General features: G+C 42.4%; 1 protein-coding gene across 28 annotated transcripts in view; it reads right to left on the bottom strand.

The window, feature by feature from the left end:
* Window positions 1-25,361, bottom strand: part of Sgip1 (SH3GL interacting endocytic adaptor 1) — a 193,617-nt gene that overhangs the window by 84,881 nt on the left and 83,375 nt on the right. For 7 of the 28 annotated variants that reach the window (XM_028887660.2, XM_028887586.1, XM_028887603.1 and 4 more), the window contains exons 2-4: window positions 16,016-16,079; window positions 8,363-8,387; window positions 1,585-1,641 (exon numbers count right to left, since the gene is read on the bottom strand). In XM_028887660.2, the coding sequence (XP_028743493.1) occupies window positions 1,585-1,641; window positions 8,363-8,387; window positions 16,016-16,079 (146 nt within the window). Of the gene's footprint in view, window positions 1-1,584; window positions 1,642-5,461; window positions 5,534-7,252; window positions 7,337-8,362; window positions 8,388-16,015; window positions 16,080-25,361 lie in introns of all 28 variants that reach the window. The other 21 variants (XM_028887492.2, XM_028887538.2, XM_028887519.1 and 18 more) reach the window with 6 other exon arrangements.

The following is a 25,361-nucleotide window of genomic DNA, read 5'->3' as shown; positions in this document are numbered from 1 at the left end:
ATGAAAACATGTTCTCAGAGGCAAAAATTATAAAGGAAAATAGCACAAGATAGCAATGTTAGATATTAAAAATGAGGGGACAGCAGCCTTAGTTTGTAAGGGTAAGGGGACTGCTGAAGCCTTTTAAGTGCAGATAGAGAGGGTAGGGTGGGGGTGGGATCTCTCCGCAGTGGTTGCAAGAGCTTGGGGCGAGATACCATGGCAGGAACAGACACTGTGTGACAGGTGGTGCAGGCTGAAGTCACAAGGAGACAGGACTGGGAAATAAGCTCTACGGTGGGGGTGGGGGCTGGTGTCTGGGCAACAGACCACCAGTGACTGTGTGCCAGGGTGGCGCGGTTTTGTCTTGCTAGGGCTGCTGAAGTTTCTTACAGTGGAGCATGTTGGGGACAGAACGGTAAGGTGACTGGAGGCAGGAGAAAGACTGACTCATTGAAAATGTGCCTATCGACTCAGGCATGATTGCTAAGGTTGTGTGCGGCTCCAGTTTTGGTGATGGGATGGGCTGTACCAAGGACATTTGGAGGGACTGATTGTCAATTCTTGGTGTTAGGCGGAAAAAGAGGAGGGAAGTTTCAACAGGAGTCTAACGTTTCTACGCTCCAGTCTGGGGAGGCAGACTTCCAGATGAATCTAATAGCAAAAAGCTATTTAGGGAAAAGTTAGGGAAGATTGAAAGAAAAAAAAAGAGAGTGTGCGTATTGGGGTTCCCATTTCACATCTTAGTTCCTATTATAAAGGTATGACACAGTCTCATTTAATGACATGAAAACCCCACTTGGCAATAGTGAGCTCAATAACCCAAAAGGAAACTAGGCACGATCAGATGGCATGTCAGCATCAGGCTGACGTGGTCCTTGACTCCATGGGTTTTGAGACTATATCCTCAGCCAAGATGAAGGAAGGACCGTGTTTATTGCCCCGCTAAAGTTGGAATTGGAGGGGCAGCATGAGAGATCTCTGATGCAAAAAACAATTTACATATTCTATATGATTAGAAATCTGAGGGTAGTCCAGGTTGGATGAACAGGCTGCTCTATTGTGGTTAATGAAGCATATGGTAATGGTGCTAAGAATTATGGGGGGAGTTTAAATCTCAGCTGGGATCTAACTTCACTCCCTGAGAATCAACTGACTGTCCTTTGACCTGGGAAAAGTTCATACCACATAGCTGTCATCATGTAATCTAGGCTCAGCAGTTAACTTTTTTGCCTCTACATTCAAAGCTGCTTACAAAGAGAACCACCTAGATTTAATTTGAGAAAAAGTATTTTTGGATATAGCTGTGGGCTTGGTATGTTCTTGGAATGTGCAAGCAATTAGCCCAGAGTCCTCGCAACAATGATGGTACTAGGTAAGTGCTGCACGGATTGGCTATTATGGGTCGCGTACAGCTAGTACTTGGAGGGGCCAGGTCTTGAAGCCAGGTTTGATAGACTCTGGTGCTGTGAACCTCACTACATCCTAAACACAGCAGACATTTCCAAACGAAAGGTAGTTTTACACTTATTTCTGTGTCCTCTTATGTATCAAAGTGCCTCAATTAATTTTAAAACTGTCCACACAAAATGTTCTTATACTTACATATCTTTCCCAATCAATCTCTGCATAAAATCCATTTGGTGCTCCATTGCTTTTTTTCTGTAATAAATTTGAAAATAAATTTAGAAGGGAAACATTTGAATGGAAAAAAAAAAACCCAACAGAATGTGACAAAAAACACTCAAGTCTTAGCTGTACTTAGAATGAGCTATCAAATCTAGCACCAGAAAGATAGATTAGTGCATCTTACAGTGAAGAGCACATGGGTGTAACTGGGTGGGAAATATGGTTGCCATGGCACTGAATGAGAAGCCTACGTCCATATTTCACAAGCCTGCAAACCAAGCCTAGCAGAATTCACAGCTAGCTGTTCAAATTTTACTCAATTACTAATGAACTTGTCGGGTTTACATTATGATTTAACTCTCTATATCTTGAGGATTAAAATCATACATATGGATTTTAAATGGAAACCTTTGACCTCTGTGCTGCTGACATACAAATAATTCCAATATACCCAGAGTGTTCAGCTGAATCATTAATTGCTTAAATTATTTTTACCACTGACTGAATTGATAAAATACAAATGAATCAGCTTTAGATCAGTTCATTAAGCTTCTAGTCACTAAAACTCAAGTTGCTATTCTTTCCAAGTGGCTCTTCTTATCAAATTATTAAAATAGAATTTGAAGATTAATGATGTTTTTCCCTTTTCACGCGTCCTGTGCCTCCACTAAGCACACACTATTGCAAGAAGATAGGAAACAAGCATGGCTCTGCGTCTTCCTTATCTAAGTTTTATTTTGGCTCACAATAGAATTGTGACATATGAGCACAAGTACTTGACCGAGTATGTGGTGCCCTCCAGGAGGAAAGTAATAAGCTTTTCTAATTTTTTTGGACAAAAGCACAAATAAGGTTAGTGATGAAAGGTCCATTCAACACCATTCTTGCATTTAGCACACAGAGTGACACTAAGTCATTGAACAACAGCAGACTTCGGAACAACACATATGGTGATACATGGGGCATGAGGACAGGGCCTTTTCGTTTTGGAATCTCAAGCAAGGCCACTTGCACTACAGTGTAGCTGGCAGCCATCCAAGTTGACAAACAGGAGGAAGCTTTTGGCATATGCACAGAGGATTTGTAGAAATCCCCAAGAGCCATCACCACCCACTACTGCTTACTGGATGCTGCCTGGGATTCTAAGAAGAAGCTATGGCTCAGTGAGGGGTATACTTCACAGGGCATAGTGACATGCCACAGATTATCACTACATGAGAGTTCACCAAGCCTCGCACCCAGGAACACGGGGCCTATGCTGACCACTCTCTTCCCCATTCCTTACAAGGCTTACTTATATGCAGACATCATTTCAGTCTTCCCATAGAACTGCCTTCGTGAGGTGTGAGCTCCAGTGGCAGTTTGCCCAGTCTGTCAAAGGTCTTTAAAACCTGTCGTATTAGCTCTGCCTGTGTGCATTATAAGGCTACTGTTGAGAACATGGTCAACAATGTGTCAGTACTCTCTTCTGGAAACAGGCCTGCCTCCTATTATATATATATATATATATACATTGTTCCTGCATTACCAGTCTGTCTGTATATGCTTTTACTGCAAGATGCTTCAGTTCCTTAGAAAGCATATGTAACAACCAAGTTCAACAGAAACTTTGACTTCTAGTAATAGGGAATCAAATGAACAAAACTGACTCCAGAGACACAAACCCATGCCATTGGCATAACACTGCCATCAATCTGCTTTCTAGTTTCTAAATGATTCCTTCATACAAAGGATTGCTACTATAAACTCAATGAAATTAGGTAAGTTAATGAATCTACACTTTGTCTCGTTCTACAGCTTTCTTCTCTGCTAATATTCTCTGTGATTAAAACTCCTCAAATTGAAGATATTCTACATGCTCAGATAAATTATACATATACATATGTACCTCTGACCCCAGATAAGTTTATTAGGGTGCACAATATTTTGGGGAACACAATACCACCATACACAGACATACACATGCATACATATATGCATACACATACACAAACACACACACAGACACACACACAGACACATACATAGACACACACACAGACACACACATAGATACACACACACACACACACACACATGCGCACACACACACACACAGATGTGCATGTGCCCATGCATCTTTATTAGAGGAACTGGCAACTTGTTCTCACTCGTGGTCATTTACTCTAACAAATATTTTTGTTTCACAAGTGAACATTACCAAGTTAAAGGTAAGCCAGGTTTTAACTGGGATTCTTCTGGCTAAGCACAAGGGAAAGTAGTTACTGTTTTTAAACATGGAACAAAGCACAGCTCATAGCTGGTGGCTGTGTCAGCTTTCAACAGGAGACTTCAGAGCAGGGAGGGATGTGGTGTAGAAATGTCACTGGACCGCTGGACCTCAGGCTGAAAGGAGCACCAGCTTCTTGCCAACACCTAAATAGTGATTTTTTTTTTCTTTTGGAATCTGAGCAATACCTTTTTTGTTTTTTTGAGATAGGGTTTCTCTGTGTAGTCTTGGTGCCTGTCCTGGAACTCACTCTGTAGAGAAGCTGGCCTTGAACTCACAGAGATCCGCCTGCCTCTACCTCCCAAGTGCTGAGATTAAAGGCGTGTGCCACCACTGCCTGGCCTGAGTACTATACTTTTATTTTTTTCCTGTTGTTTCCCTTTTCTAAAATTTGGCATCCATCCAGTATAATTTTTATAACCCGAGTATCTGTTTTTGAAGATGACTGACACTCATGGAGATACTCATCTTAATAGGCATTTTACTTTGGTTTTCTTATCACCTGTTTTCAGAGACTGTGGCTAGATCAGTGGTTCTCAACCTGTGGGTCATGACCCATTTGGAGGGAGGTGAAGGACACTTTCACAGGGGTCACATATTAGATATCCTGCATATCAGATATTTACATTATGCTTCATAACAGTAGCAAAATTACAGTTATGAAGTAGCAACAAAGTAATTTTATGGTTGGAGGTCACCACAACACGAGGAACCGTATTAAAGCATTGCAGCATTAGGAAGGCTGAGAAGCACGGAGCTAGATCAATAACTATAGTGATGATTTTTCTCAATTGCACATTCAACAAAGTTTCCACTGTGAATGCTCCAGTTTTTGGTAAGGTCAGCTTACAACTACACAATGATCTTAAAAATATGTGATGTACTGTCAAAATATTATCTTCTCCTAAGTAGATTTAAATCACTCTGTCAACAATCTTATAAGACAACACTGGCCACTAGAACTCCCTGTAAAGATGAAAATACCCTTTGTGCTGCTCTGTATGAAGACACTAAATAGGAGTAGCTACACAGTATTTGAAACCAAGTGTGACCAAGGGGCTGAATTTTAATTAAATAGTTTCCTAGAGCTACACAGCTGTAATTAATACACAGTCTGGCCCAAATTAGCATCTTTGACTCTAGATTTCTTGGTCAAGATCACTGGTTTCCACAAGGCAGGGTCCTGCCAAACTCCTGGTATTATTGCTATAGACGGAGTTTACTTTACCAAGAGCAAGCCAACTCAAATTGCATGTTGATATTTATAGTATCGTCAAAGTCACCTTTACAGACACCTGATTCTTTTTAAAAACCTGAAAGATGGAAATTTCTGTGCTTTGTCTAAGACAAAAGATAATGCAAGTCTTTAGGCTTGATCATCCTTTAAAAGAATAGCTAGATATCATCAGCACATGACGTCTGTATGGTTGATTTAAAACCTGGATCTGGGCAGTGAGGAAGTAATGTGCAGTTACCTTGTTGAATAAATAGTGCTATCATGCTATCATCCAGATATGAGGTGGGGATTTTACTCACTGTTTCTACAACCCCTCGGAAATTTTAAACTAAAGTCTGTTTCCTTACCGAAGCTTTCTTTCCTCCTTCACGCGCACACTCTGCTTTGCTATGGTAGGGTGGCTCGTGTGGGCTGGGCTGCTGGAATTGATTGTGTTCATGTAGAAAAAAGTTGTTAAAGGATCTGTTTGTTCTTCAAGACACATATAAAGAATCACATGGAGTCAGCAAACATATCACAATAGAGACAACCTCTAGACCAAATTGTGCAGCCTACCAATCGTGGCAGGGATTGTAAGCAAAGAGCGGACTTTGGGGCCCATAATGAGGCTCTATTCAGCAGGCCAGTTTGACTAAGCCAAGAGAGAAAGGGAGAAGGTGGAAGATGAGCTGGGGCACCAGGGGCCATTTGGATCCTTATTCAGATGGCACTTAGCCTATAAATAGAGAACAGACATTAAGACAATACAGAAGAGAACTGGAAAACTTCTGATTGCATTTCTAATCTACGAATCAAAAGCATTGCTTTTTTCCTCTTATTGAGGCCTTCCAAAAGGCCAACAGAGACCTACAGGGCACACAGAAGACAGCTCCAGACCTGTGCCCTTTCCTGTCTGCATGTTTAGAGACAAGCAGAACAGTTGTCACAGCCAGGGACTCTGACCCTGGTACCCCAGTGTATTTGTGGAGAATCGGAACTGCTTAGGGAAAGTTCAAGTCTACGGCGTACCAATTAGAGTTTGTCTCTGGGTTCGAATGTGTTGTCACACACAGCTACCTGAGGTCTAGACATTGTGACAAACAGCTCTGCCAGTGATGGATGGGTACACACTCAGCCGGTGAGCAGCAGGACACAGCCACCTTCACACCATGCAGCCTCATCAGTGATGGGCTCCATCAGGTGCTGAGAAACTGAAATTAAGTATGGCTCCATTGAAGCTCGGGCATGGAGTTTTTGGGTACTGACTCCTTTATAAACACTAGCTGAGAACACCTGTGGATGGTGCAAACACCAACCCCAGGCCTTAAGACAGCAGCCAACGGTCTAGAAGCTGTCTCAACCATATCAAAATGGTTTCAGTCCATGATCCAAGATCTCAAAAACTCATTTTGAGTTTAGAAAAAATTCAGGCTGAGATGTCTACATACCAATAACAGAGATAATAGTCCCTCTAGCCCACAGCATTGTGTCTCAGAATTTGGTGGCCAAGCATTTGGGAGAAATTTGAATGTTTTCCAATAGAATTGGTAGCTGACTTATTATAATTTCCAATTATCCATGAAGTTGTATCTCCTCTTTTTTTTTTTTTTTTTTTTTTTTTTTTTGAGAAAATGCACTTATGTTTGAATGTGGCCTTTTCCAGAATAGGTCTTGTGTTATTTCTGGAAGAAATGAAGTAATTCCTCTTTCTTATGAACACGTTTATGGCATTTCTAACTAATAAAAGAGAGCACAAACTGCTAAGAATTGATTTTTCAGGACTTGGGATGGTGCGAGGAAGGCTCAGGGAGACCTGCATGGCATTGGGCCCGTGCCTGCAGCACACGTTTGTGGTCATCTTCAACATTAGGTACCATGGTACATAGTCCAGCAGATGTTTAAACTGGGGCTCCTCAGAAGAGCAGAGACCAGAGAGGTAGCAACAGGGGCCTCAGAGACAATGAGCAGGGGTTTGGAGAAAGAAAAACAAAAACAAAAACAAGCCAGACAAGACTGAGAGAATGAGAAAAGCTAGGAGGAACAGTCCAGTGAGGGCGGAGGAGATGACAGAGCCTGGTGAAGGCGTGGACAGAAAGACAGAAGGACCCAGGGAGAGGACCAAGCCGGAAGCAAAGAGAGGACACAGAAGCGGAGAGTACCTGAGACAGAGTTAAGGAGAGGGCTCTGAGCCAGAAGCAAGAGGTGAGGAGAAGCTGAGTCTTCTGGGCCTTTTTTTTCCCCTGCTGAATAGAGCCTTGATTATAGAGGTCCCCAAAGTCTGATCAATTTCATTCTATTTTTTAAAAACATTTCATAGCAAGAATCACATGAATGCAAAAGGCACCCCAAAGCTGAAAACTCTTAAGTCAAATGCAGGAGAAAAACTCCTGCTATGGCTGCAATTAGCACCCCATTAGGTAGAATATTATAAGGAGTAGTTTTTCAAAATATATTTTTTTAACCGCTGGATTTATTTTAGTTCTCACTTTGGCCCAGGGAGCTTAATGTGTGTCCATTTCCCCCTCAATAACAGCTGTTCTTTTGAACCTTCTGAATAGGCAGCTGATTAGATGGGAAGGAAGTAATTTTAGAAGCCAGGGTAGACTCCAATGGGGATTGGTCTAAGCTGGCATAGCCCAGACCTCTTTAAAAAACAAGAAATCTGGTGGCCAGCTAGGAGTCACTTCCTGCTAAATTGAAACCCGGTGGATGCATTTTTCTCCTTCAGGCTGTAAATTCAGGCATAAGTAGTTTCAAGACCACTCCCTATTTCTGAATTTAATATAGAAGATGTATTTGCAGCCCAGCTACTCAAGGGGAAAGTTTCCTTCAGTTTTATTGGGAAGCAGCTCCTTTATGACTGTGGCGCCGCTGGAGGAGAGCATTTGCCCATGCTGAGTTTTACGTCACTGAACCGGAGAAGAAACAGCAGTCGACGGGAGCACCCCTTGTTCAAGCTGTCTGGCTTTTGATCTACCACCTCTGCGGCTAGTCTGCTTGTGTGCTCTGGGGCTGGGTTTTAGGCGAGTGCAATATATAAAGTCTGACTTGTCGAAGACCACATTTGTATCTCATGCACATTTACTGGAGAGAAATAAAATAGTTGGGCTTTTGAAAAGTCTTGCAAGGGAGAGGAAAGGAGGGAGGAAGAAGGGGAGGCTGAGGAGGAGTAGGAGTAGGAGGGGGAGGCAGAAACTGGCCTTTAGGAAATTTAGGTATAGCATATATTGAGGTGCAAACCCACTGAAAATGGTCATTTAAATACTTACCATCCCATCTCGATCAGGTGAGCCTCTGTAACAGAAAAGAAATGATAGCTATTATGAAAATGAATCATTCCTGCTGCAGTGACTGAAGAACCACAGAAAGAACTGTAAGCCATTATCTCCAGCTGCCCTGGGTTCCTCGGCCATAAACCCAGCAAAAGAAACAAAAGCTACCAGCTGAGCGACATCTGAGTGGGGGGTAGATGCATGTGTGTCAAGCAGGGAAATTCTCATCAAGAACTGAAGTCCAAAGTCACACACTGGCAGTGCTGGACCATGATCCACATAGTTCATAAGAGTCTGAGCCATTCTTTTTAAAAGATTTATTCTATTTTAAATTACATGTGTATGTGCTTGTCTGTGTATGGGCATGTGCCAGTCTGAATGCAGGTGCCCCTAGAGGCCAGAGAGTATGTCAGATCCCCTGGAGTTGGAGTTACAGATAGTTGTGAGCCATCTGACATTAGTGCTGGGAACTGAATTTGAGTTCTCTGCAAGAGCACACTCAACTCTGAGCTGCTGAGCCAGCTCTCTAGTCCCCTTAGTCCATTCTTCTAGCTCCACTTGAAGGATCAGTCATAAAGCATGTATACAGACAATGTATACTCCTTTAGATACCCCCTGTGAGTGATCCTGAATTATCTTTTATGAGGTAAAGCTTTTTTTTTTTTTTTTTCTGGTAGTTTTCAACCAGTTTGAGAATCTGTACCTGCTTCCGTATTTCTGTATTTACATCTCTTTCAATGATAGGATAGGAGATGGAGGTTGGAATTGTGCTAAGTGGCGCCCTCTGCTGCTGAATCCCAGGGTAGCGGTTCCATGGTGGTGCCAGGCTGTGATGCCTGGCAAGTAAGGTGCATCTGGAAGGTCAGACCTCACCATTTCTAAGTTCTGTCACTTTGAACTCATTATCTAACCTGATAGCACAAAGAGTGAACACATACTAATTCCTGACAGCTGATAAGAATTCGAAAGTGTTGATTTTAATTTCGTTTCTTGTCCATTGATGTTTCTTCACTGGGAACACAAACTGCCCACTTGCAGCTACACTGTGTGGTACAACAGTGTAAGCAAATTACTTTTGTTGAAGCAGAAAACTGGACTGGCTAAGTGAGGGAAGGTTTAGTGGTTTGAATGAGACGTTTCCACATAGTCTCCGTCGTTTGAATACTTAATGGAGCTGTTGGGGTATGTTTAGGAGGCGTGGTCTTGCTGAAGGAAGTACGTCTCCGGGGTGGAGCTTTGAGGTTTACACCATTCCCAGTGCCCTCTCTGTTCATGCTTTTGGTTTGAGATGTAAACCCACTGTTTCCTGATCCTGCCACCTTTGCTGTGCCATCACAGACACTAGCTCTTTGGAACCATAAGCTCTTTCGTACGTTGCCTTGGTCACAGCAATTTTGGAACGTCACTAATACAGAGGGGAAAGCCAGAGGGTAGCCACTGTTATGTGGGAACAAAGTTTTAATTCACACAATTAGCAAAGACTGGAATATTGGATCTTGTTTTGTTTTTTTTTTTTTTTTTTTTTTTTTTTTTTTTTTTTTTTTTGAATTTTCTGTTAGTTTGCTTTTATATTTACCATTGTCAAAGATCTGTTGTAATTATTACGTGATCTTGTTTTGTTTTGAAAGACTTATTTATTTTTATTTTATGTGTATGGGCATTTTGGTTGCATGTACATCTGTGCACCCTACGCATGCCTGGTGACTGTGGAAGCCAGATGAGGCTTTTGAATTCCTTGAAACTGGACTTACAGATGGTTGTGAATCTCCATGTGGGTGCTGGGAATTGAACCCAGGTCCTCTAGAAAAACAGCCAGTGCTCTTAGCCATTGAGCCATCCCTCCTTTTCTGGCTAGCCAAGTTGATGTCATTTATATTAAAGTCAATACTGAGGGATGTGAAGAAATTCCTGTAAAGTTGTTGGTTATTTTTCTGGTTTGTTAGATTAGTAAGTATTCTTTTTTTCCTCTCCCCTGTTGGGGTTAGGGTCTTTTTGGTTTACTGTGTGGTCGTGATGGATTCTCTCTTCCCTCTATTTCTATCATAAACCTTACTCTTTCCTGTCCTTCTGTCAGGACTACTTTTTCTCACCCTTCGTATCACAGTCCTTCGAGTGTTTTCTTTGGTGTTGGTGTGGATGTCATGAATTGCCTTAGTGGTGCTTGTCTTCAAATGCCTTTACTTTTCCATCAGTTTCAAAAGAATGCTTTGCTAGATATAGCAGTCTTGTTGGCCGTTATTTACTTTTGGGGTTTGAAACGATCATTCCATGCTTTCCTGGTTTTTAAAGGGTCACCGATGAGAGACCTGGTTTTAATTTGTTGTGTTTGCCTTGTGAGGGTTAGTGGGTTTTTTTTTGTTATTGTTGTTTTTCTTTTTTTTTATTGCAACATTTAGTGTGTGTGTGCAGGCACACACATACACACACTGTGTATTTTGGACATTTTGACAAGATACGTTCTGCAAAGTTTCTTTTCTGGTCATGTTCTCATATTCTACATTCCTCATGTTCAGATGTTCATTGCTCTAGACTTGTGAATTTTCTGCTATAACTCCATTGATTAGATTGTCTATGGCATTTTTTTTTTAACCCCATGGAGTGTCCTGAACATGGGCAAGAGTTCCTGGAAGTTTTGGTTGTATTTATTCATTTACTTTTCTTCCTGTATGTCTGACCTCATCCTCTAGACTTGGTAACCTTTGTTCATTAGTCCTTGTTCGTTGCTGACTCTTCTATTTCCAACATTTCTTTTGTTGGTTTGGTTTTTCTTCAAAATCTGAATTTTCCTCTGTGTTTATGAACTTTCCCTTCATCCCACTGGCTATCATGAACTTGTCTGTCTTGTGTAGGTCCTAACCTGATTTTCCTTCTTCACTCATCTGCTGTTTGAGGCTCCCTGTGCAACTGCAGGAACCTGAGGTCTGGCATTCCAGCCACCCAGACCTTGTTTTCTCTCTCTGAGGAGCTGGGTTAGAGTGGCTTCATTTCTCCCGTGCTTTCTGTTTTTTTTGGTCTGTTTTGTATGTTGTTTGTTGGAATCTTTGTGTACTCCGGTTTTATTTTGTCTGTTGTATTTTATGAGGGTCTTCTGAGATAACTGTTTCTGCTTGGATTCTCCCTCATTACTATTTTGGGGTGGGGGAAGCAAACCACATATATAGAAATGATGATTTACAGCAATCTTGGCATTCATACAGAGTAAAAAAAAAAACAAAAACCTAGAACACTTGTGTCCCCCTAGTAAGGTTCTGAGACAGGGACATGAGGATACTTGCAGAAAAATGGTAGTTTATAGTATTTTAGGGCTGCGAGAATGAATAGTTTAGAAGTAAAAGGGAAGACGTGGAGAGAGTGATGTATGGAAGAGCGACAGTGAGTATGCTGGAAGTGTGAGGAGTAACAGAGAAAATATTACGGAAGAGCCTCAGAAAAAGAGAACAGACATTAAAGCCTGTCCAGGCACTGAGTTACACTAAAAGAAACTAAAGAATGGAGATAAATGTGAATTAAAATAAAATAACAAAGAAAAACAAAAGGAGATAGGAAATCTATCACCAGCTCATACTTCTTCCTAGGTGGGATGATGTGGCTGCCCCCACCCCTTTGATGGTTCTTCTCTGTAGCTGGCTCTGCAGTGGGGAGTGGGCTACTATCCTCAGAGATTCAAACAAGTGAGATGCTCGCCCTTGCTGAGGCGGCTTCTATGCTGGGCACAGCTTCCTGTTGGAATTTCCTAATGGGAGACGACAGCCATCCAATTACACCTCTTCCTGGTGTGCTGGGGGAGCCTCCTTTCCATTCAGGGCATTCAGTGTTTAGGTGGGGGCATGGAGGGCATGGCTGGGCTTGTGTTTACCTCTGCTGCTGGGCATTCTCTTCCCTGGAGGATCCCAGCTTTTTCCCTGACCAATGACCCGTATGCATCAGCTGGACAAGACTGCCCTGTTCAGCACCGTTCTTGTGTTCCCATGCTGCTGCTCATCATGGCAGAGGTGGGGGTGCTGCCTTTCACACGTTCTTCCGGCCAGTCAGCTGTGGCTGCTTGTGGAAGAGTTCAGCTCTAGGTTTCCGTCACAGCTCTGATGGAGTTCCCGTAGTCAGCACTGGCCTGGACTCTCTTCAGCCATAGCGTATTTAGGTTGGAGCCATGACTTTGCTTCCCATCTATTCTCTCTCCAACTTGCTGTTCCTAGGTGGCTGTGCCAAGCAGGGACTGGCACCGTTTAGTGTCTGTTACTGACCCCAGGTGAGTCACAGTGGTTCCATATGTATGTCTGGGTGCTGGTTGGTGGCTGCTCCAGGTCGCTTCCTTATTGGAGGATTCTGTGGGTCTCATCATGTCTTGCTTCTTTCTATTCACTGCTTTGCTTTTCTTCAGTTCACACTCTCCAGCTGCCCTACCACTCCCTCTGTGTGTTTCTGATTTTCCTCTCTGTTCTTTCTCTTTCAGCAATAGACAGACTCTTCTCCTTCACTGGGTCACACAGAAGCAGCTTTTAATTTGCCCTTTTTGCATAAGGCCAAATTTATATAGCAGTCTGTAAGAGAACCAATGCCTTAGACCTGTAATTTCATTTTAATAAGTTTTTTTCCTTTTTTTTAAAAGTGACAGATCCATGATAATGAATGAGTTCTATTTTAAACCTTGTCATTCGAAATGGATGCATGACCTCTGGTTTCAAAGGTTTGTTTCTTATAACTACTGCCATTTCTCTTTGGCTCGTTGTCTGGGTTACAGTCTTTCCTATCTCTGCCTTTTCTAGAGCAGGGCTCTGTTCTCAGCCTTGTTTCTTCATGGCCTTCAGCAAGTTACTAGCCCCACCCGGCACTGATTTCTCATCTCTAGAAGTGAGATATTGTTACTAACCTCATTGAATTAGGTGAAAATGAAGAAGGATATCAGGGCAGCCAAATATTCTGCCACTTAGCACAGACTTTCTTCCTTCCTCTCTCAGCCACTGTAATGATGATCAAATCAGGAAGCTCTGGTTCTTAAACCCATACTCTCTGAGGAGGTTCAATCAGCTTAAGCTGATGCTGGCTGCTACTCTAGCAGGTTGCTTAGCAACCCTGCGCCAGTTGCATCAACAAGGTCTTGATGATTGCAGGCTGACATAGGCATTAGCTAAAGCAAACTGCCACAGCGCTCTGCTAACCCCTTTGTGTTTATGATTCCTTTTCCAAGAATGATACGTGATCCAATTAGAGAGCAGGGGTTCATAAGAAACAAAAGCTTTCCCAAGACAATGTGGCCTTGAACTATCACTGTTGGGGGAACCAGTTTATACTTAATTTGCTCTCCTGTAAGTAACTTGGCAATCAGATGAGAAGTTAAGGCAAGGCACTTGGGATTCTGTAAAGTAATGCCTCATTAGAAGACCTCAGAGAGACACTGGGCATCCGAGGCAAAGCCATGAGGAATAACTTACTTTCATAGACTTGGCAATGGAAAAGAAGTGCTTTGGCTACATGCAAATTAGCCTAGCCTGCCCTGAGGCTCATTTAGCCTCTCCCCCCCTCCTCCCTCTCTCTCTCTCTCTCTCTCTCTCTCTCTCTCTCTCGCAAGAGAGAGAGAAGTTTTTAGCCTTTTTCAGACATCCCAAATCCCTGGGACAGCTATGGAGAGGGCTTGGCTCCTGCTGTGATGGTCCTCTGAGATGCTTCCTGAGTGTCCCACATAACACATGGCACAATGTAGGTGTTGGCAGATGTGGCTGACGCCTCAGCAGTTCAGTGTCTGGCCTTCTAGGGCACGTGGATTTCACCTAGTGGAAAGCTCATTGTCACAGGTGAGGAAACTGAGGCCACGTACAGGACTGCATGATTTCCAAGGTCTTAAGACTCTTGGCTGAACCAGAGCAAAACAGGAATTCAAAAGAGAGTAAGGCATTTATTTTGATGGTTAATATTTAGAAAATGGTAAATTTATCAAGAAGCAATGTAAATTATTTGATCCTCAGAAAAATATTCCTAACTTAACCATTTAGAAACCACTCCAGGACTGCCAGTAAATATAATTTCCAGGAAGTATTTACCAAATAAGAAGCGCAAAATATGAAGAGACTTAACATCTAGCATCTAGACAGAAAGATAATCTTTCTCAATTTGTTGCATCTTTGCCTTACAACATTTCAAGGGTTCAAGGTGACCCACTGGCAAGGATAGAAGGCCCTCAGTTTACAATCTAAGGCCTTTCCTATCTCACCTCATCTACTTACTATCCTTGCCACTCATCACCCCTTTTACCGGTAGCTCTGGACAGGCATGCTCTCTGTCCATTTGCCCTGTCTTAAATGCCTGCCAGATTTCCCGCCTCTCTGCTTTTCCTTTTATTATTTCATCTGTGTGAAAGACATTCTCTCATCCTTTAGAAGGCTGGACTCTAGGCCCTCCTGCCATGAAGCATCAGGCCACATGTGCACTTTCTTACCTTCAACTTTCTATTAAATTCCATTTTAGTTGCTCATCACTATCAGTCTGTACCAGTCAGAATAGAACACAGCTGACACCCACTAAATGTGAAGGAGCCCGGTAGGCGCTTTACATGTTGCCTCATTTAACTGTAGGAAAGACTTTAACTTCTACAATTCTTTATTGATTGAACTATATATTCTTGGATACTAAATGTCCTATGATGATATTTAATATTTAGTTAAAATGAAAATAAAAAGTTATTATTTTCAACACACAAGTGTAATTTTCCTGATTGTTCTCTTTCAGGTATGCTGGGTGAAGAAGGATCCTACTGGATACAGGGCAGGCCACTGCAGACCTGCACTTTCATCCCTTCATAGCCACTGTAGCTACTGGCTGGTGCTCTCCTTACACTGAGCTACGACTGAGATTGTATATTCTTGGCCAGCAAACTTCATGTATGATCTCACTTGTTCAGCTTGAAAATGCATTGAAGTTTTTTGTCAGGGATGAGCTTCAAGATGAACTGAGCCGTAAGGAGAACAACACGCATGAAATGTTCATGGCCAGGGTCTACTGAGGCACACAGGGAATTCATATTTTTGAGTATGATGGCTCAACTACGTCAAAGCATCCCCATGATTGTTTTTGGCATTGATTTCTTACTGAGGTTCCTGTTTATTCTTTACAGTTCTACCTGCCTAATGTTGGGATCTCAAGTAAGAGCTTTGGGTGGCATCTAGGGCATGTTCGTGGGTTGGGATAGGGAGAATCTGCCTGCACATGTATTATGTTATCCTCTTGGGTCAAGTCATACAGGTAACTCAAGAAGTGTAACTGAGTGTTTTTAACCTCACAGCTGACACCCACTAAATGTGAAGGAGCCCGGTAGGTGCTTTACATGTTGCCTCATTTAACTGTAGAAAAAATGTGGTTAATAACCACATTTTCTGCCTCTCTGCATGAAAGTAACAAATTAGATATAAGGTAGTAAAAAAAAGTACATGATTAAAAAAAAAACTGAATATGTGATGAAAAGTCTCTACCTTTTAAAAAGACAAATCCAAGAAGTATTTGTACTAAACAATGACAGTTGACACAGAAATGGGAAAAGCATAGACAGCCAGACACATGAGACTATCAAAAGAGACTATGTAGCATGTGTCTGTCTATGACCATCCACAGCAGGGACTTAGAGCAAAGCTTGCCCGCAGAGGCAAATTGTAGAGTACATACGTAGAGTCAGTGTCCTTTTCTTTCTTCCGTATTCCAAAGGCCTTCCGTGTACGTTTTTTCAGTCCTGTGGGAAAACAGCAAAGGGTCAGAAAACAACCAGAAGCACAGGTGAATGAATCCTGGAAGGTGCAGCCAGGCCCGATGAACTCTACCATGCACACTGCTCCAGAGACAGAGGCTGGGGGACTTCAAATCCAGTGCCCCTTTTTTGCTACAGAGTGAATTCAGGATCAGTTTGGGCAACTCCATGAGACTCTGTCTCAAAGATTTTATTTTTTTAGAAAAAAAAAGTGAAGGAAAAAATGACTAGGGATATTAGGGATATGGCTCAGTGGTCGAGCACCTGCCTAGCACAGACCATGCCCTAGAGCAGTGGTTCTCAACCTTCCTAATGCTGCAACCCTTTAATACAGTTCCTCATGGTGTGGTGACTCCCAACCATACAACTATTTTCATTGCTAGTTCATGACTGTCATTTTGCTACTGCTATGAATTGTAATGTAAATATCGGTGCTTTCTGATGGCCTTAGGTGTCACCTATGAAAGGGTCATTTGACCTCCAAGGAGTCTTGACCCACAGGGGTTCAATCACCAGTTCTGAAAAGAAAAGGGAAAGTTGCTATATAGCTGTTCAATTTGTATATTCAGAAAACAGTGTCAGCATATGTGTGTGCATGTGAATATGTGAAGATGATTCATTACTGGAGTTTCAACAGGTGTTTATGAGGGCCTCGGCAGGGGAAGTTCTTAGACTCATAAGCAACATAAGGATGCCGTAACTGGGAAGGATCACAGGCTTTTCTTAGATTACTGTTATTCATCAGGAAGATCAAGACTTTGCCAAGAAACTGAATCACAGATTTAGAATAGCCATTTCCAGGGTGGATCTGTACTTGAGACTGGATAATCCTAAATCGCAGAGAAGATGAGCCATACTAGGAGAGCTATGCACACCTCTCTCCCCATGTCTCGCCCTGCATTCCCATCTCATCTTTAGCATCAGGGCTAGGTCAGAATATTAACTATTCTCTGAGCATACTGCAAACTGGTACCCCAGCATCTCTTCCTCAGGATCTTCATCTCTGGTTGAAATTCACTGCTTATTTTGCCAGCACTCAAAATTTCAATTCATCCTTGAAGGTAGAGCCCTAATGCCACATGCTGATAGGGCCTGTCCATCTTACTGGTGCTCTTATATTTATGAACATGTCAGTGGTGCCACTCATCAGCGATTTCAGATTCTCTGATGATTGTGAGCCTTCCTAGCCTAGAGGCCAGGGCTGCCCAGTCCTGCCTGCCCATTTTGCAGAGGTATCAGACAACATTTGCTGATTAGAGTTAGGCTCCAAGAAAGTACCAGTCAGGCAGAAGTGAGGCAAGAAGGCCCCTTCCATGCTTATGAACCAAGCCAAGTTTGGGTCTTCCATGCTTACGCCATCAAGGACCTGTTGAGACCTCCCATCTCCTATATGCTCCACAGGTGCACACGTGGCTGGGCTTTCTGATGTTAGCAAGTGCTGTTTCACCATAGAAGAGGCCTGTGTAATCAGAACTGTGGGGAAAGCTGTACTGAGAGATAGGAACTAAAAACCAACCTGATATCGCTGGGCAGGTCGCTTATCCCTATTATCTTAGCAGTTGGGAGGCTGAGACAGGGGGATTGGTGAAAGTTCGAAGCCAGCCTGGATTGCAAAGTGAGGCCCTCTCTCAAAAACAAAAACAAAACCAAACAAAAAACCCAACCAACCAACCAAAGAAAAATATGGTCACTGATACTGCAGGATTTGTTTGGCAGGAAGTACAACCAGAAAAATAGACGAAATCAGGCATTTGCTATCGTCTTTCTCAAGGCCTGTGAGTCAGCCGAGACTCTCTGAGTCACTCATTAGCTGTCTCTAAGGATACTACTCAAATATAGTTTCCAAAATGTCTCTGTGCAGCTCAATTTTGCATTTAATATTCATTCTATTTAAGATGTTTAGATCTTTAAAATGTCAATGCTCTTTTTAAAAACCATTTCCCACACAACACTGTTCTCCATTACTCTTCACATAATAAGTTTATAGGGGAACTGGCTGACATTTCAAACTATTCATAATATTTAGGAATGCTTGCCCCCACCCCATTCCATTTTCAATCCTCTTTGTTACAATCTCTCTCTCTCATCTCTGTTCTGTCTTACTCCCCTCTTGGGACAAATACCATAGTTACATAATCATCATTTTCTTCTTACCATTTACCCCAGGTTTCAGCCTCTTGCTGTTTCCAATTTAGCTTTAGGTTCATGATGATCGCTGTACTCATGAATCACTCCTGATAACTTTAGGGGCACATCACAAAACCATTACTAACTTGTATTTTCAAGTTTTGTATTCTCTAACTCTACCTATAAGAGACAGCACGTACTCCCAAACAGACCAGGAAGTACCCACAAATTTCAGATTTCAGGTAATCCTGTATTAGCAACAGGACCGTCATGCCCTGGACTAACATACTTGGGCAACAGCCAATGTGAAGTAGATCGTGAATGTCCTGAGTTATCTATTTTCCAGGAAAAAGTACACCAGCCCAGAGCCAGGGGACACAGAGTCCATCCCAGCATTGTTTCTGGCTGCAGACCTTGCTGTTGCTTCTGCCCTTTGGGTTTCAGACAGTTTATAACAAGCAACAAGAATAAGAGAAGGAATCACACAATCATAAAATCCTATGCCAACCTAGAGCTTTGGTGTCGCTGAAAGTCACGTTTCTAACACACAGAATACCTGTACACATGGAATATAAAAAGGAACACATAAATATGTGACATGTCAGAAAAAAAGTCACATTGTTAAGTAAGTATTGAAAAGAGGGCCCCTGCGTGACGAGTGGAGAGACGTGAGAAGACTGGGAATGTGCAAAGAAAACTTTGATTAAAGCAACAAAAACATAAAATGTAAGTTATTTATATTTTAATAGATTTTTTTTAAAGATCCAAGCAGGAATAATCATACTACCCCTGCTAAACATGAGGTACAGTCAGTCATGCCTTTTGAGAACTTACCAAAAAATATTTTGGAAAAGTCTCCTAGCAGAAAGAAATCAGTGAGATCGCTTGGTGGGTAGAGGCATTTGCCTGGCACCCCGGGTCCCATGCCAAGAGCCCGTGTTGAGGTTGAAGAAGAGCAGACCAGGCACCCACTCCTCCACCCCCATCCCAGCCCCCCACGATCACAGAAGGGAGAAATGATCCTCAAGGATATCATCAGAATATCAAGGAAGACATTTTGTGTCAGCTCAAGAAACCCTGGGGCCAGCAGGATGGCTCGGAGGGTAAAGAAGCTTGCCGCCAATCCTCACAGCCTGAGTTTGATCCCTGGGACACACAGTGGAAGGAAAGGACCAGCTCCCACAAACTGTCCTCTGGCCCCTACACATGGCCTTTGGAATTCATGTACCCCAACCCATAATCATAAAAACAAATGAATAAATGTGAAACATTTTAAGAAGAAATTCCAATTCTGACTTCATAAGGCCATAACAGTTCCATTGTCAATTTCTAACTAGGACTGTTTTGGGTGTAGAGCATGGATTTGGGTTAATTATTCTTTATTAAGAAAAGGAAAGCAAGAAAGTTTTATTTTTATTTTAGAGATATCCCTCTCCAAATGCTGAGGTCCACAGCAACAGGATTTCCAGCTGTGAGGATCCAGGATGAGAAGAGTTCTTTTGTGAGCTGTGGAATGCAGGACCCCTTTATGGGCAGCCCCCCGAACCACTGTCTTGGCTGAGTTGTGGGGAGCTGGCCTGTGCCCCTCTATCTGACTTATGTCCCAATAGCTTCCTTTGGTGTCTTGAGACAAGCCAGTCAGTTTTGAAGGAACAATATCTAAAGAAGACACACACCTTCTCCCCCCGCCCCCAAGACAGGGTTTCTTTATGTAACAGCCCTGGCTATCTTGGAACTCAATTTGTAGACCAAGCTGGCCTTGAATTCACAGAGATCTACCTGTCTCTGTCTCCCGAGTGTTGGGATTAAAGGTGTGTGCCACCGTGCCTGGCTAAAAATAGACCTTTAAAAAGAGGTTAGAAAGCTTATCTCAATTTAGACCATTCTGAGTATGATACTACTGAACAGTTAAACAGAGCAATGGATATAGAATTTGATGGTGCTGGTCCAAAAGTCCAGGGCAAGGAGGAGTTCCATCATTGAAATACTAAGCAGACACTGTCACTGTGGGCCTTTCTGAAGGCCGGGTACCAGCTGTGTATGATGTCTCTTTAAAATGTCTTACATGGTGTGTGTGTGTGTGTGTGTGTGTGTGTGTGTGTGTGTGTGTGTGTGTACACATGTGAGCTTGTGCATGACTGTACATACAAGTGTATGGGCGCATGTGCCATGAGTGTACATGCAGAGGTCAGAGGAGGCTATCAAGTGTCTCCTTCTATGGTCTTCTACTTCACTGTCTTGAGACAGGGTCTCTCACTGAACTGGAAGCTTGCCATCTCAGCGAGGAAGACTGGCCATTGAGCTCCCAGTTACCTGTTTGTCTTTACTTCCCAGTTCTGGGCTTACAGGCATACTTGCTTTTTACATGGGTGCCGGGGATTTGAACTTAGGTCCTCATGCTGGTATAGTAAACATTCTTAGCACTGAGCCATTCACTAGCCCATGTTAGAAACTTGGTGAAAATGTAGTTGGCTTTTCCTCTTCAAGTAATGAGTCTGAGGGTTGGCTTGAGTAATGTTATAGGAGATAAATCCCAAATCTATGGATGGAAGTGCAACGCTGACTCATGGGCTCTGAATGAACACCATTTCTCCTACCGAGGCGTGCCTAGAGACACTGCAGTTCTATAAAAGCTGTTAACCCCTAAAGATATGTCTTATTATTTAGTTTATATAATTCTGTAAGTAAAATGGAGATGAACAGATGAAAATGTCATATATCCACACAATAGAATATTATTCAGCTCTGAAAAGGAATTAAGGCTGAAACCTGATATAACATAAATAAACCTTAAAAACACTGTGATAGCTGAAAGTATATGAACATAGAATGTCACCTATTATACAATAGTGTCCAGCAAAGGTAATATCCAGCAAAGGTAAATCCATCAACGTAGAAATCAGAGTAGATATTGATAGGGCAAGGTGGAAGGAGGAATGGGGACAGCTGAATGACAGAGACTCTCTTTTAGATGATGGAAAATTCTGAATGTGGATAGTAGTGTTTGTTCTAAGAGACTGAATATGTATGAAATGTGATGAGTTATATATGCTAAAATGACCGAAGTGGAAAACTGTATGTTATGTGCATTTTAGCTCAATAGAAAAGAAATGAAAGAGTTCAAGTCAGGCTATTTTGCAGTGAGAGAGAAAAAAAAGTGAAAGAAACAAGATAGTCTCAAAAGTTTGAGACCTGAATAGTTACATATGCCAATCAACACAAAATCATTTGTTTAAAATGTTTTGAGATAATTTTTGGTGATTAAAAAAATTTGTTATTCTCCCCTGTAGATAACAATGTTGTGTTGTGATGTCAAAAGGGACATAACTGGAAGCAGTTACAAATTTGTGACCTTCACTATGAAGAAAGGTGTTTCCATGAGAATTTGCCAAAAACACACACTTTCCTCCATCAGGTATATATGAAGCTTCCAGAAACACTTTATTCTATTGCTTGCTCCTTTGATCTGGTCTCAGAAGCCCAGAAGGTAAATACCATGATATTACCATTCCATGTGGGGTGTTGATTCTCCTTGGTGAAGGACAGGGCAGGCTTAAAGTCATTTGCTCAACAATCTTAGAGAAGAGGCATATCCACAGAACTGAGAGAATAGTAGTGACGGACGAAGGATGTGGGAGACCAGAATCTTGAAATATGCTCACATGTTTTATTCTTAGATTCCGACTGGGTTGCCATGTTACAGGAAACTTTGGGAAAGCCCCATGTTGGATGCTATATATTATCCGGGAAACTGGGGCTCCCTTTCATAAGATCCTGGTTTATTAATAAAAGAATTTAAAAAAATGGACCCAGAAGGAAGTGTGGGGGCAATTTTAGTAGTTTAAGAAAAACAACAGGGAATGGAAGTCAGTCAGCAAGTAGATAGATGACAAAAAGCAGTCATGTGTCATGGCAGAACGTGAAGAGCACTGCTAGCTTCAGAAAAGAGAAAGCCCACTGTCCAGGAAAGCATGATGATCAATACTGAAAAGAAAAGGAAGACTTATACTTCCAGAGTAACTCTGTAAGGAGGCAGGATTAGCAGAGCTGTAGAGAGGCAGTCCGGGAAGCAACGGTATGGCAGCAGTTTCTGGGAAGGTCAAGTATATTATCTCATTAGATAATTATTCCTCCCTATCTCCTTCTCACGAATTCAGGTGAATCAGATTCAGGGGTGGTCTTCTGGAGAGGTGATAGGGACAGCTGAATAACTTTAAAAAATATTATCTGAGGATTTCACATATGAATGCTTTCCAAGACTACTGTAACAGTGTGGCCAAGAATCTTGGTTTTGTCTGAGTTTAGGTCCCTATAGGGCAAGGGAACACCTTAGGCTGCAGGTGACAGCATGGAGTTGGGCTTCTGTCTGTCACCACTGACGTGTGTGTGTGTGAATTTCATAACCTATGACCTTGATACCAGTAATAACGAAAATCCTATACAGACTATAGAAGAAAAGTATGTGCTTGCAAAACATCAGAAATGAATGTTGTTTGGCACAATACTAAACATTCTAGCCAGCAGCACTAGACAGAAAAAACAACATTCCACTTTGAACTTGCATTCATTCTGAGTCCAAACTTTGTAGTTGCCACTTTCTAGCACTGTTCCCACAGAGATACCAGTGTTGTCACTATTGATGATCACATTCAGGGGAAGAAAAGAGAGCAAAGCATTCTGGCATTGCCTGCAGGTCCCCAGCCAAAATAGAGGGTGCCAGTGAGACAGGGCAAGACAGTGCAGAGGTTTCTTCATCTTGTATTACTGAAGCCATTTTAGGCTTAACTAAAATTTGGTGTTGATGGAAAATCCAGTGGGAAATTACCCAAGTCTATTCTAGGAGCCTGAGATCAAGATGCCCCAGCTAACTTAGCCTCTGTTGTGCAAACCATCTCCTCCAGCTAATTGCTTATCTTAGCTTCTGTTAAACTGCTTCCTTGCTCAAAACTCTCCCTTGCGGCTGCCAAGCAAGATAACTAGGATGTATTTTTTTGCCTTCAAAAACCCCATATCCTAAACACATAGGTCCTGAATACCTGAGTGTAGTCCTAGCCAGCTGGAATAAAGACTTTCAATTGGCAAAAACAAACAAACAAACAAACAAACAAACAACAAAAGAAGAGGCATTTCAGGGTGCAAGGAAGCATGTGGCAGTGACATCTATGGAAAGGATTAATACTATAGGCAGAAAGCCCTGGCTTCACTTCCACGTGGTATCTGTGACCTGTGTGGTGATGTACACTTTTTTTTTGTGACAAGCTAGAAACTGATCTGAATCAACATTTTCACTATAATGAAAACAGTGCTTGGCTTTTTTTTTTTTTTTTTTTTTTTTGTATTGATGCAAATTCCCACATCTGAATGTTTGGGAAACATCTCTTGGTATTTTGTAGTACTCCATATGTGGTAAAAGTTTCAAACTATTTTGTCTGGGTTGTAGACATGGCTCAGTGGATAAAGCCCTTGCTTTGCAGTTATGAGGAGTTTGAATCACCAGAACCCATGGAAGCCAGATGCAGTGGTGTTCATCTAGGAGGTGGAGACAGGTGGGTCCATGGAAGCTGTGGGGCCATGAAGCTGCAAAGGCCTTATAACCCATCTTTACCAGTGACTTTTTAAATGGTCAAAGGATCCAACCCTTCCATTCATTTATTTTTATTACCACAAGGAAATTTGGAATGGAGCAATAACAAAGCAACCATCACCAGCCCAGCTCCTGCCTGACATCCTGTACCTGGGATATAGCTTGGATCCTCCTTCCTGTCATCTGCATCCTGCAAGCAGAGTCTCTGGCTGATGGTTCCTGCTATCATCTGCTTGGGATGGGGGCTTACTCACGGTGTGAGTTGTGTTTACAGCAGTCTCACTACTAATTTGATCTCAAGTTCCTGGTCCCTTGCCTTTACAGACAAGGTGAGCTGCTCTGCTAGCCAGTGCTATCAAGACTGCTGTCAGCCCTTCCCCTGAGGTGGGAGCCAACAACCCTGCCATGAAGCTGTCTGACTGTGCTGTACCTGTATGACTCTGAACCGGAAATTTTACAGCTGTCCCTTCCTGATAGTTTGTTGCATCCTGGGATGGTTCTTCGGGAGCTCTTGTTTCTGCAGCTCCTTCTGCTTGTTGCCCTGATCTGTGTGGCACCAAACCTTCCTTCCAGTGCTCAGATCTGCAGGCTCCTTTTCCCTCTAGAACTTGAGGCTGTTCAGCTTCATGTGTACAAAGGTCAGTTTCATTGTGCGTGAGGGTCTTCCCTCTGTTTTCTAACCCACACTTAACCTGGTTCGCCTGGTGTAAGGCTCATCTCATCACTACTGTTGAAACAGAATGATTTGTTCTATCTCTGGGTCAAGATCTTGCATGGCCTCTATTGCTTCGTGCAGCCACACTTGCCTTCCACACACCATTTTTCTACATCAAAGACTCACTGGGACTTGGCTCTCCATCTCGTGCCTATTCACTGCCAGGCAGTGCTCTTGGATCACGATGAAGCCTCAATTACCTAACTGGGGGCCCGCAGTGCTGTTTTTGTGTCTCTTTTGCAGAGTTTTAAGAAGTGCTGATCAGAAAGATACGTAATCTGAAGAGTTACTGAGACTATCTTGACAGTTTTCATGGTCGCACAGAGACATCCCTCTACAGGATGTACCATTAAGATGAGACACCATAAAGTGAGAAGACATTCCTGCTGTTTCCCTTGTCTCACAAGAGTCCCTGTAGCTCTTGTGCCAGCCATTTGCTGATCTGTCATATAGTTATATCATATACTGAGCCACACTGTCCATTGGTATCTGCCTCATGTTCAACATTGGTATGTTTCTGCATCTCCAGAGTCCTATCTAAGCTGCTTCTTCAAACCTTTTTTGATACATAACAGATGTTCTCCTCATTAGAGACACATTGTGATGTTGCTCTCCATCTTGTTCTTGTTCAGTGGAGATGCCCTGAATGATTTGCTGTCAAAGCCTTTCTGCTGTGAGGATTAGTAATGACTAACTTGGCGTCATCTAAGCCAGGTAACATATATTCTTTAGTGTCTTTCTAAAGATTACACTAACTATATGCAAACATTAGCAATGCCTGAAGGTTTATTCTTTGCATAAGTCCCAGGTAGTGGCTCTTCAAGAGGAATGGATCTTGTAG

The sequence above is a fragment of the Peromyscus leucopus genome, chromosome 2, assembly GCF_004664715.2.
Source record: "Peromyscus leucopus breed LL Stock chromosome 2, UCI_PerLeu_2.1, whole genome shotgun sequence".
NCBI classification, from domain to species: domain Eukaryota; kingdom Metazoa; phylum Chordata; class Mammalia; order Rodentia; family Cricetidae; genus Peromyscus; species Peromyscus leucopus.
This window is presented reverse-complemented; position numbering and strand designations above follow the sequence as displayed.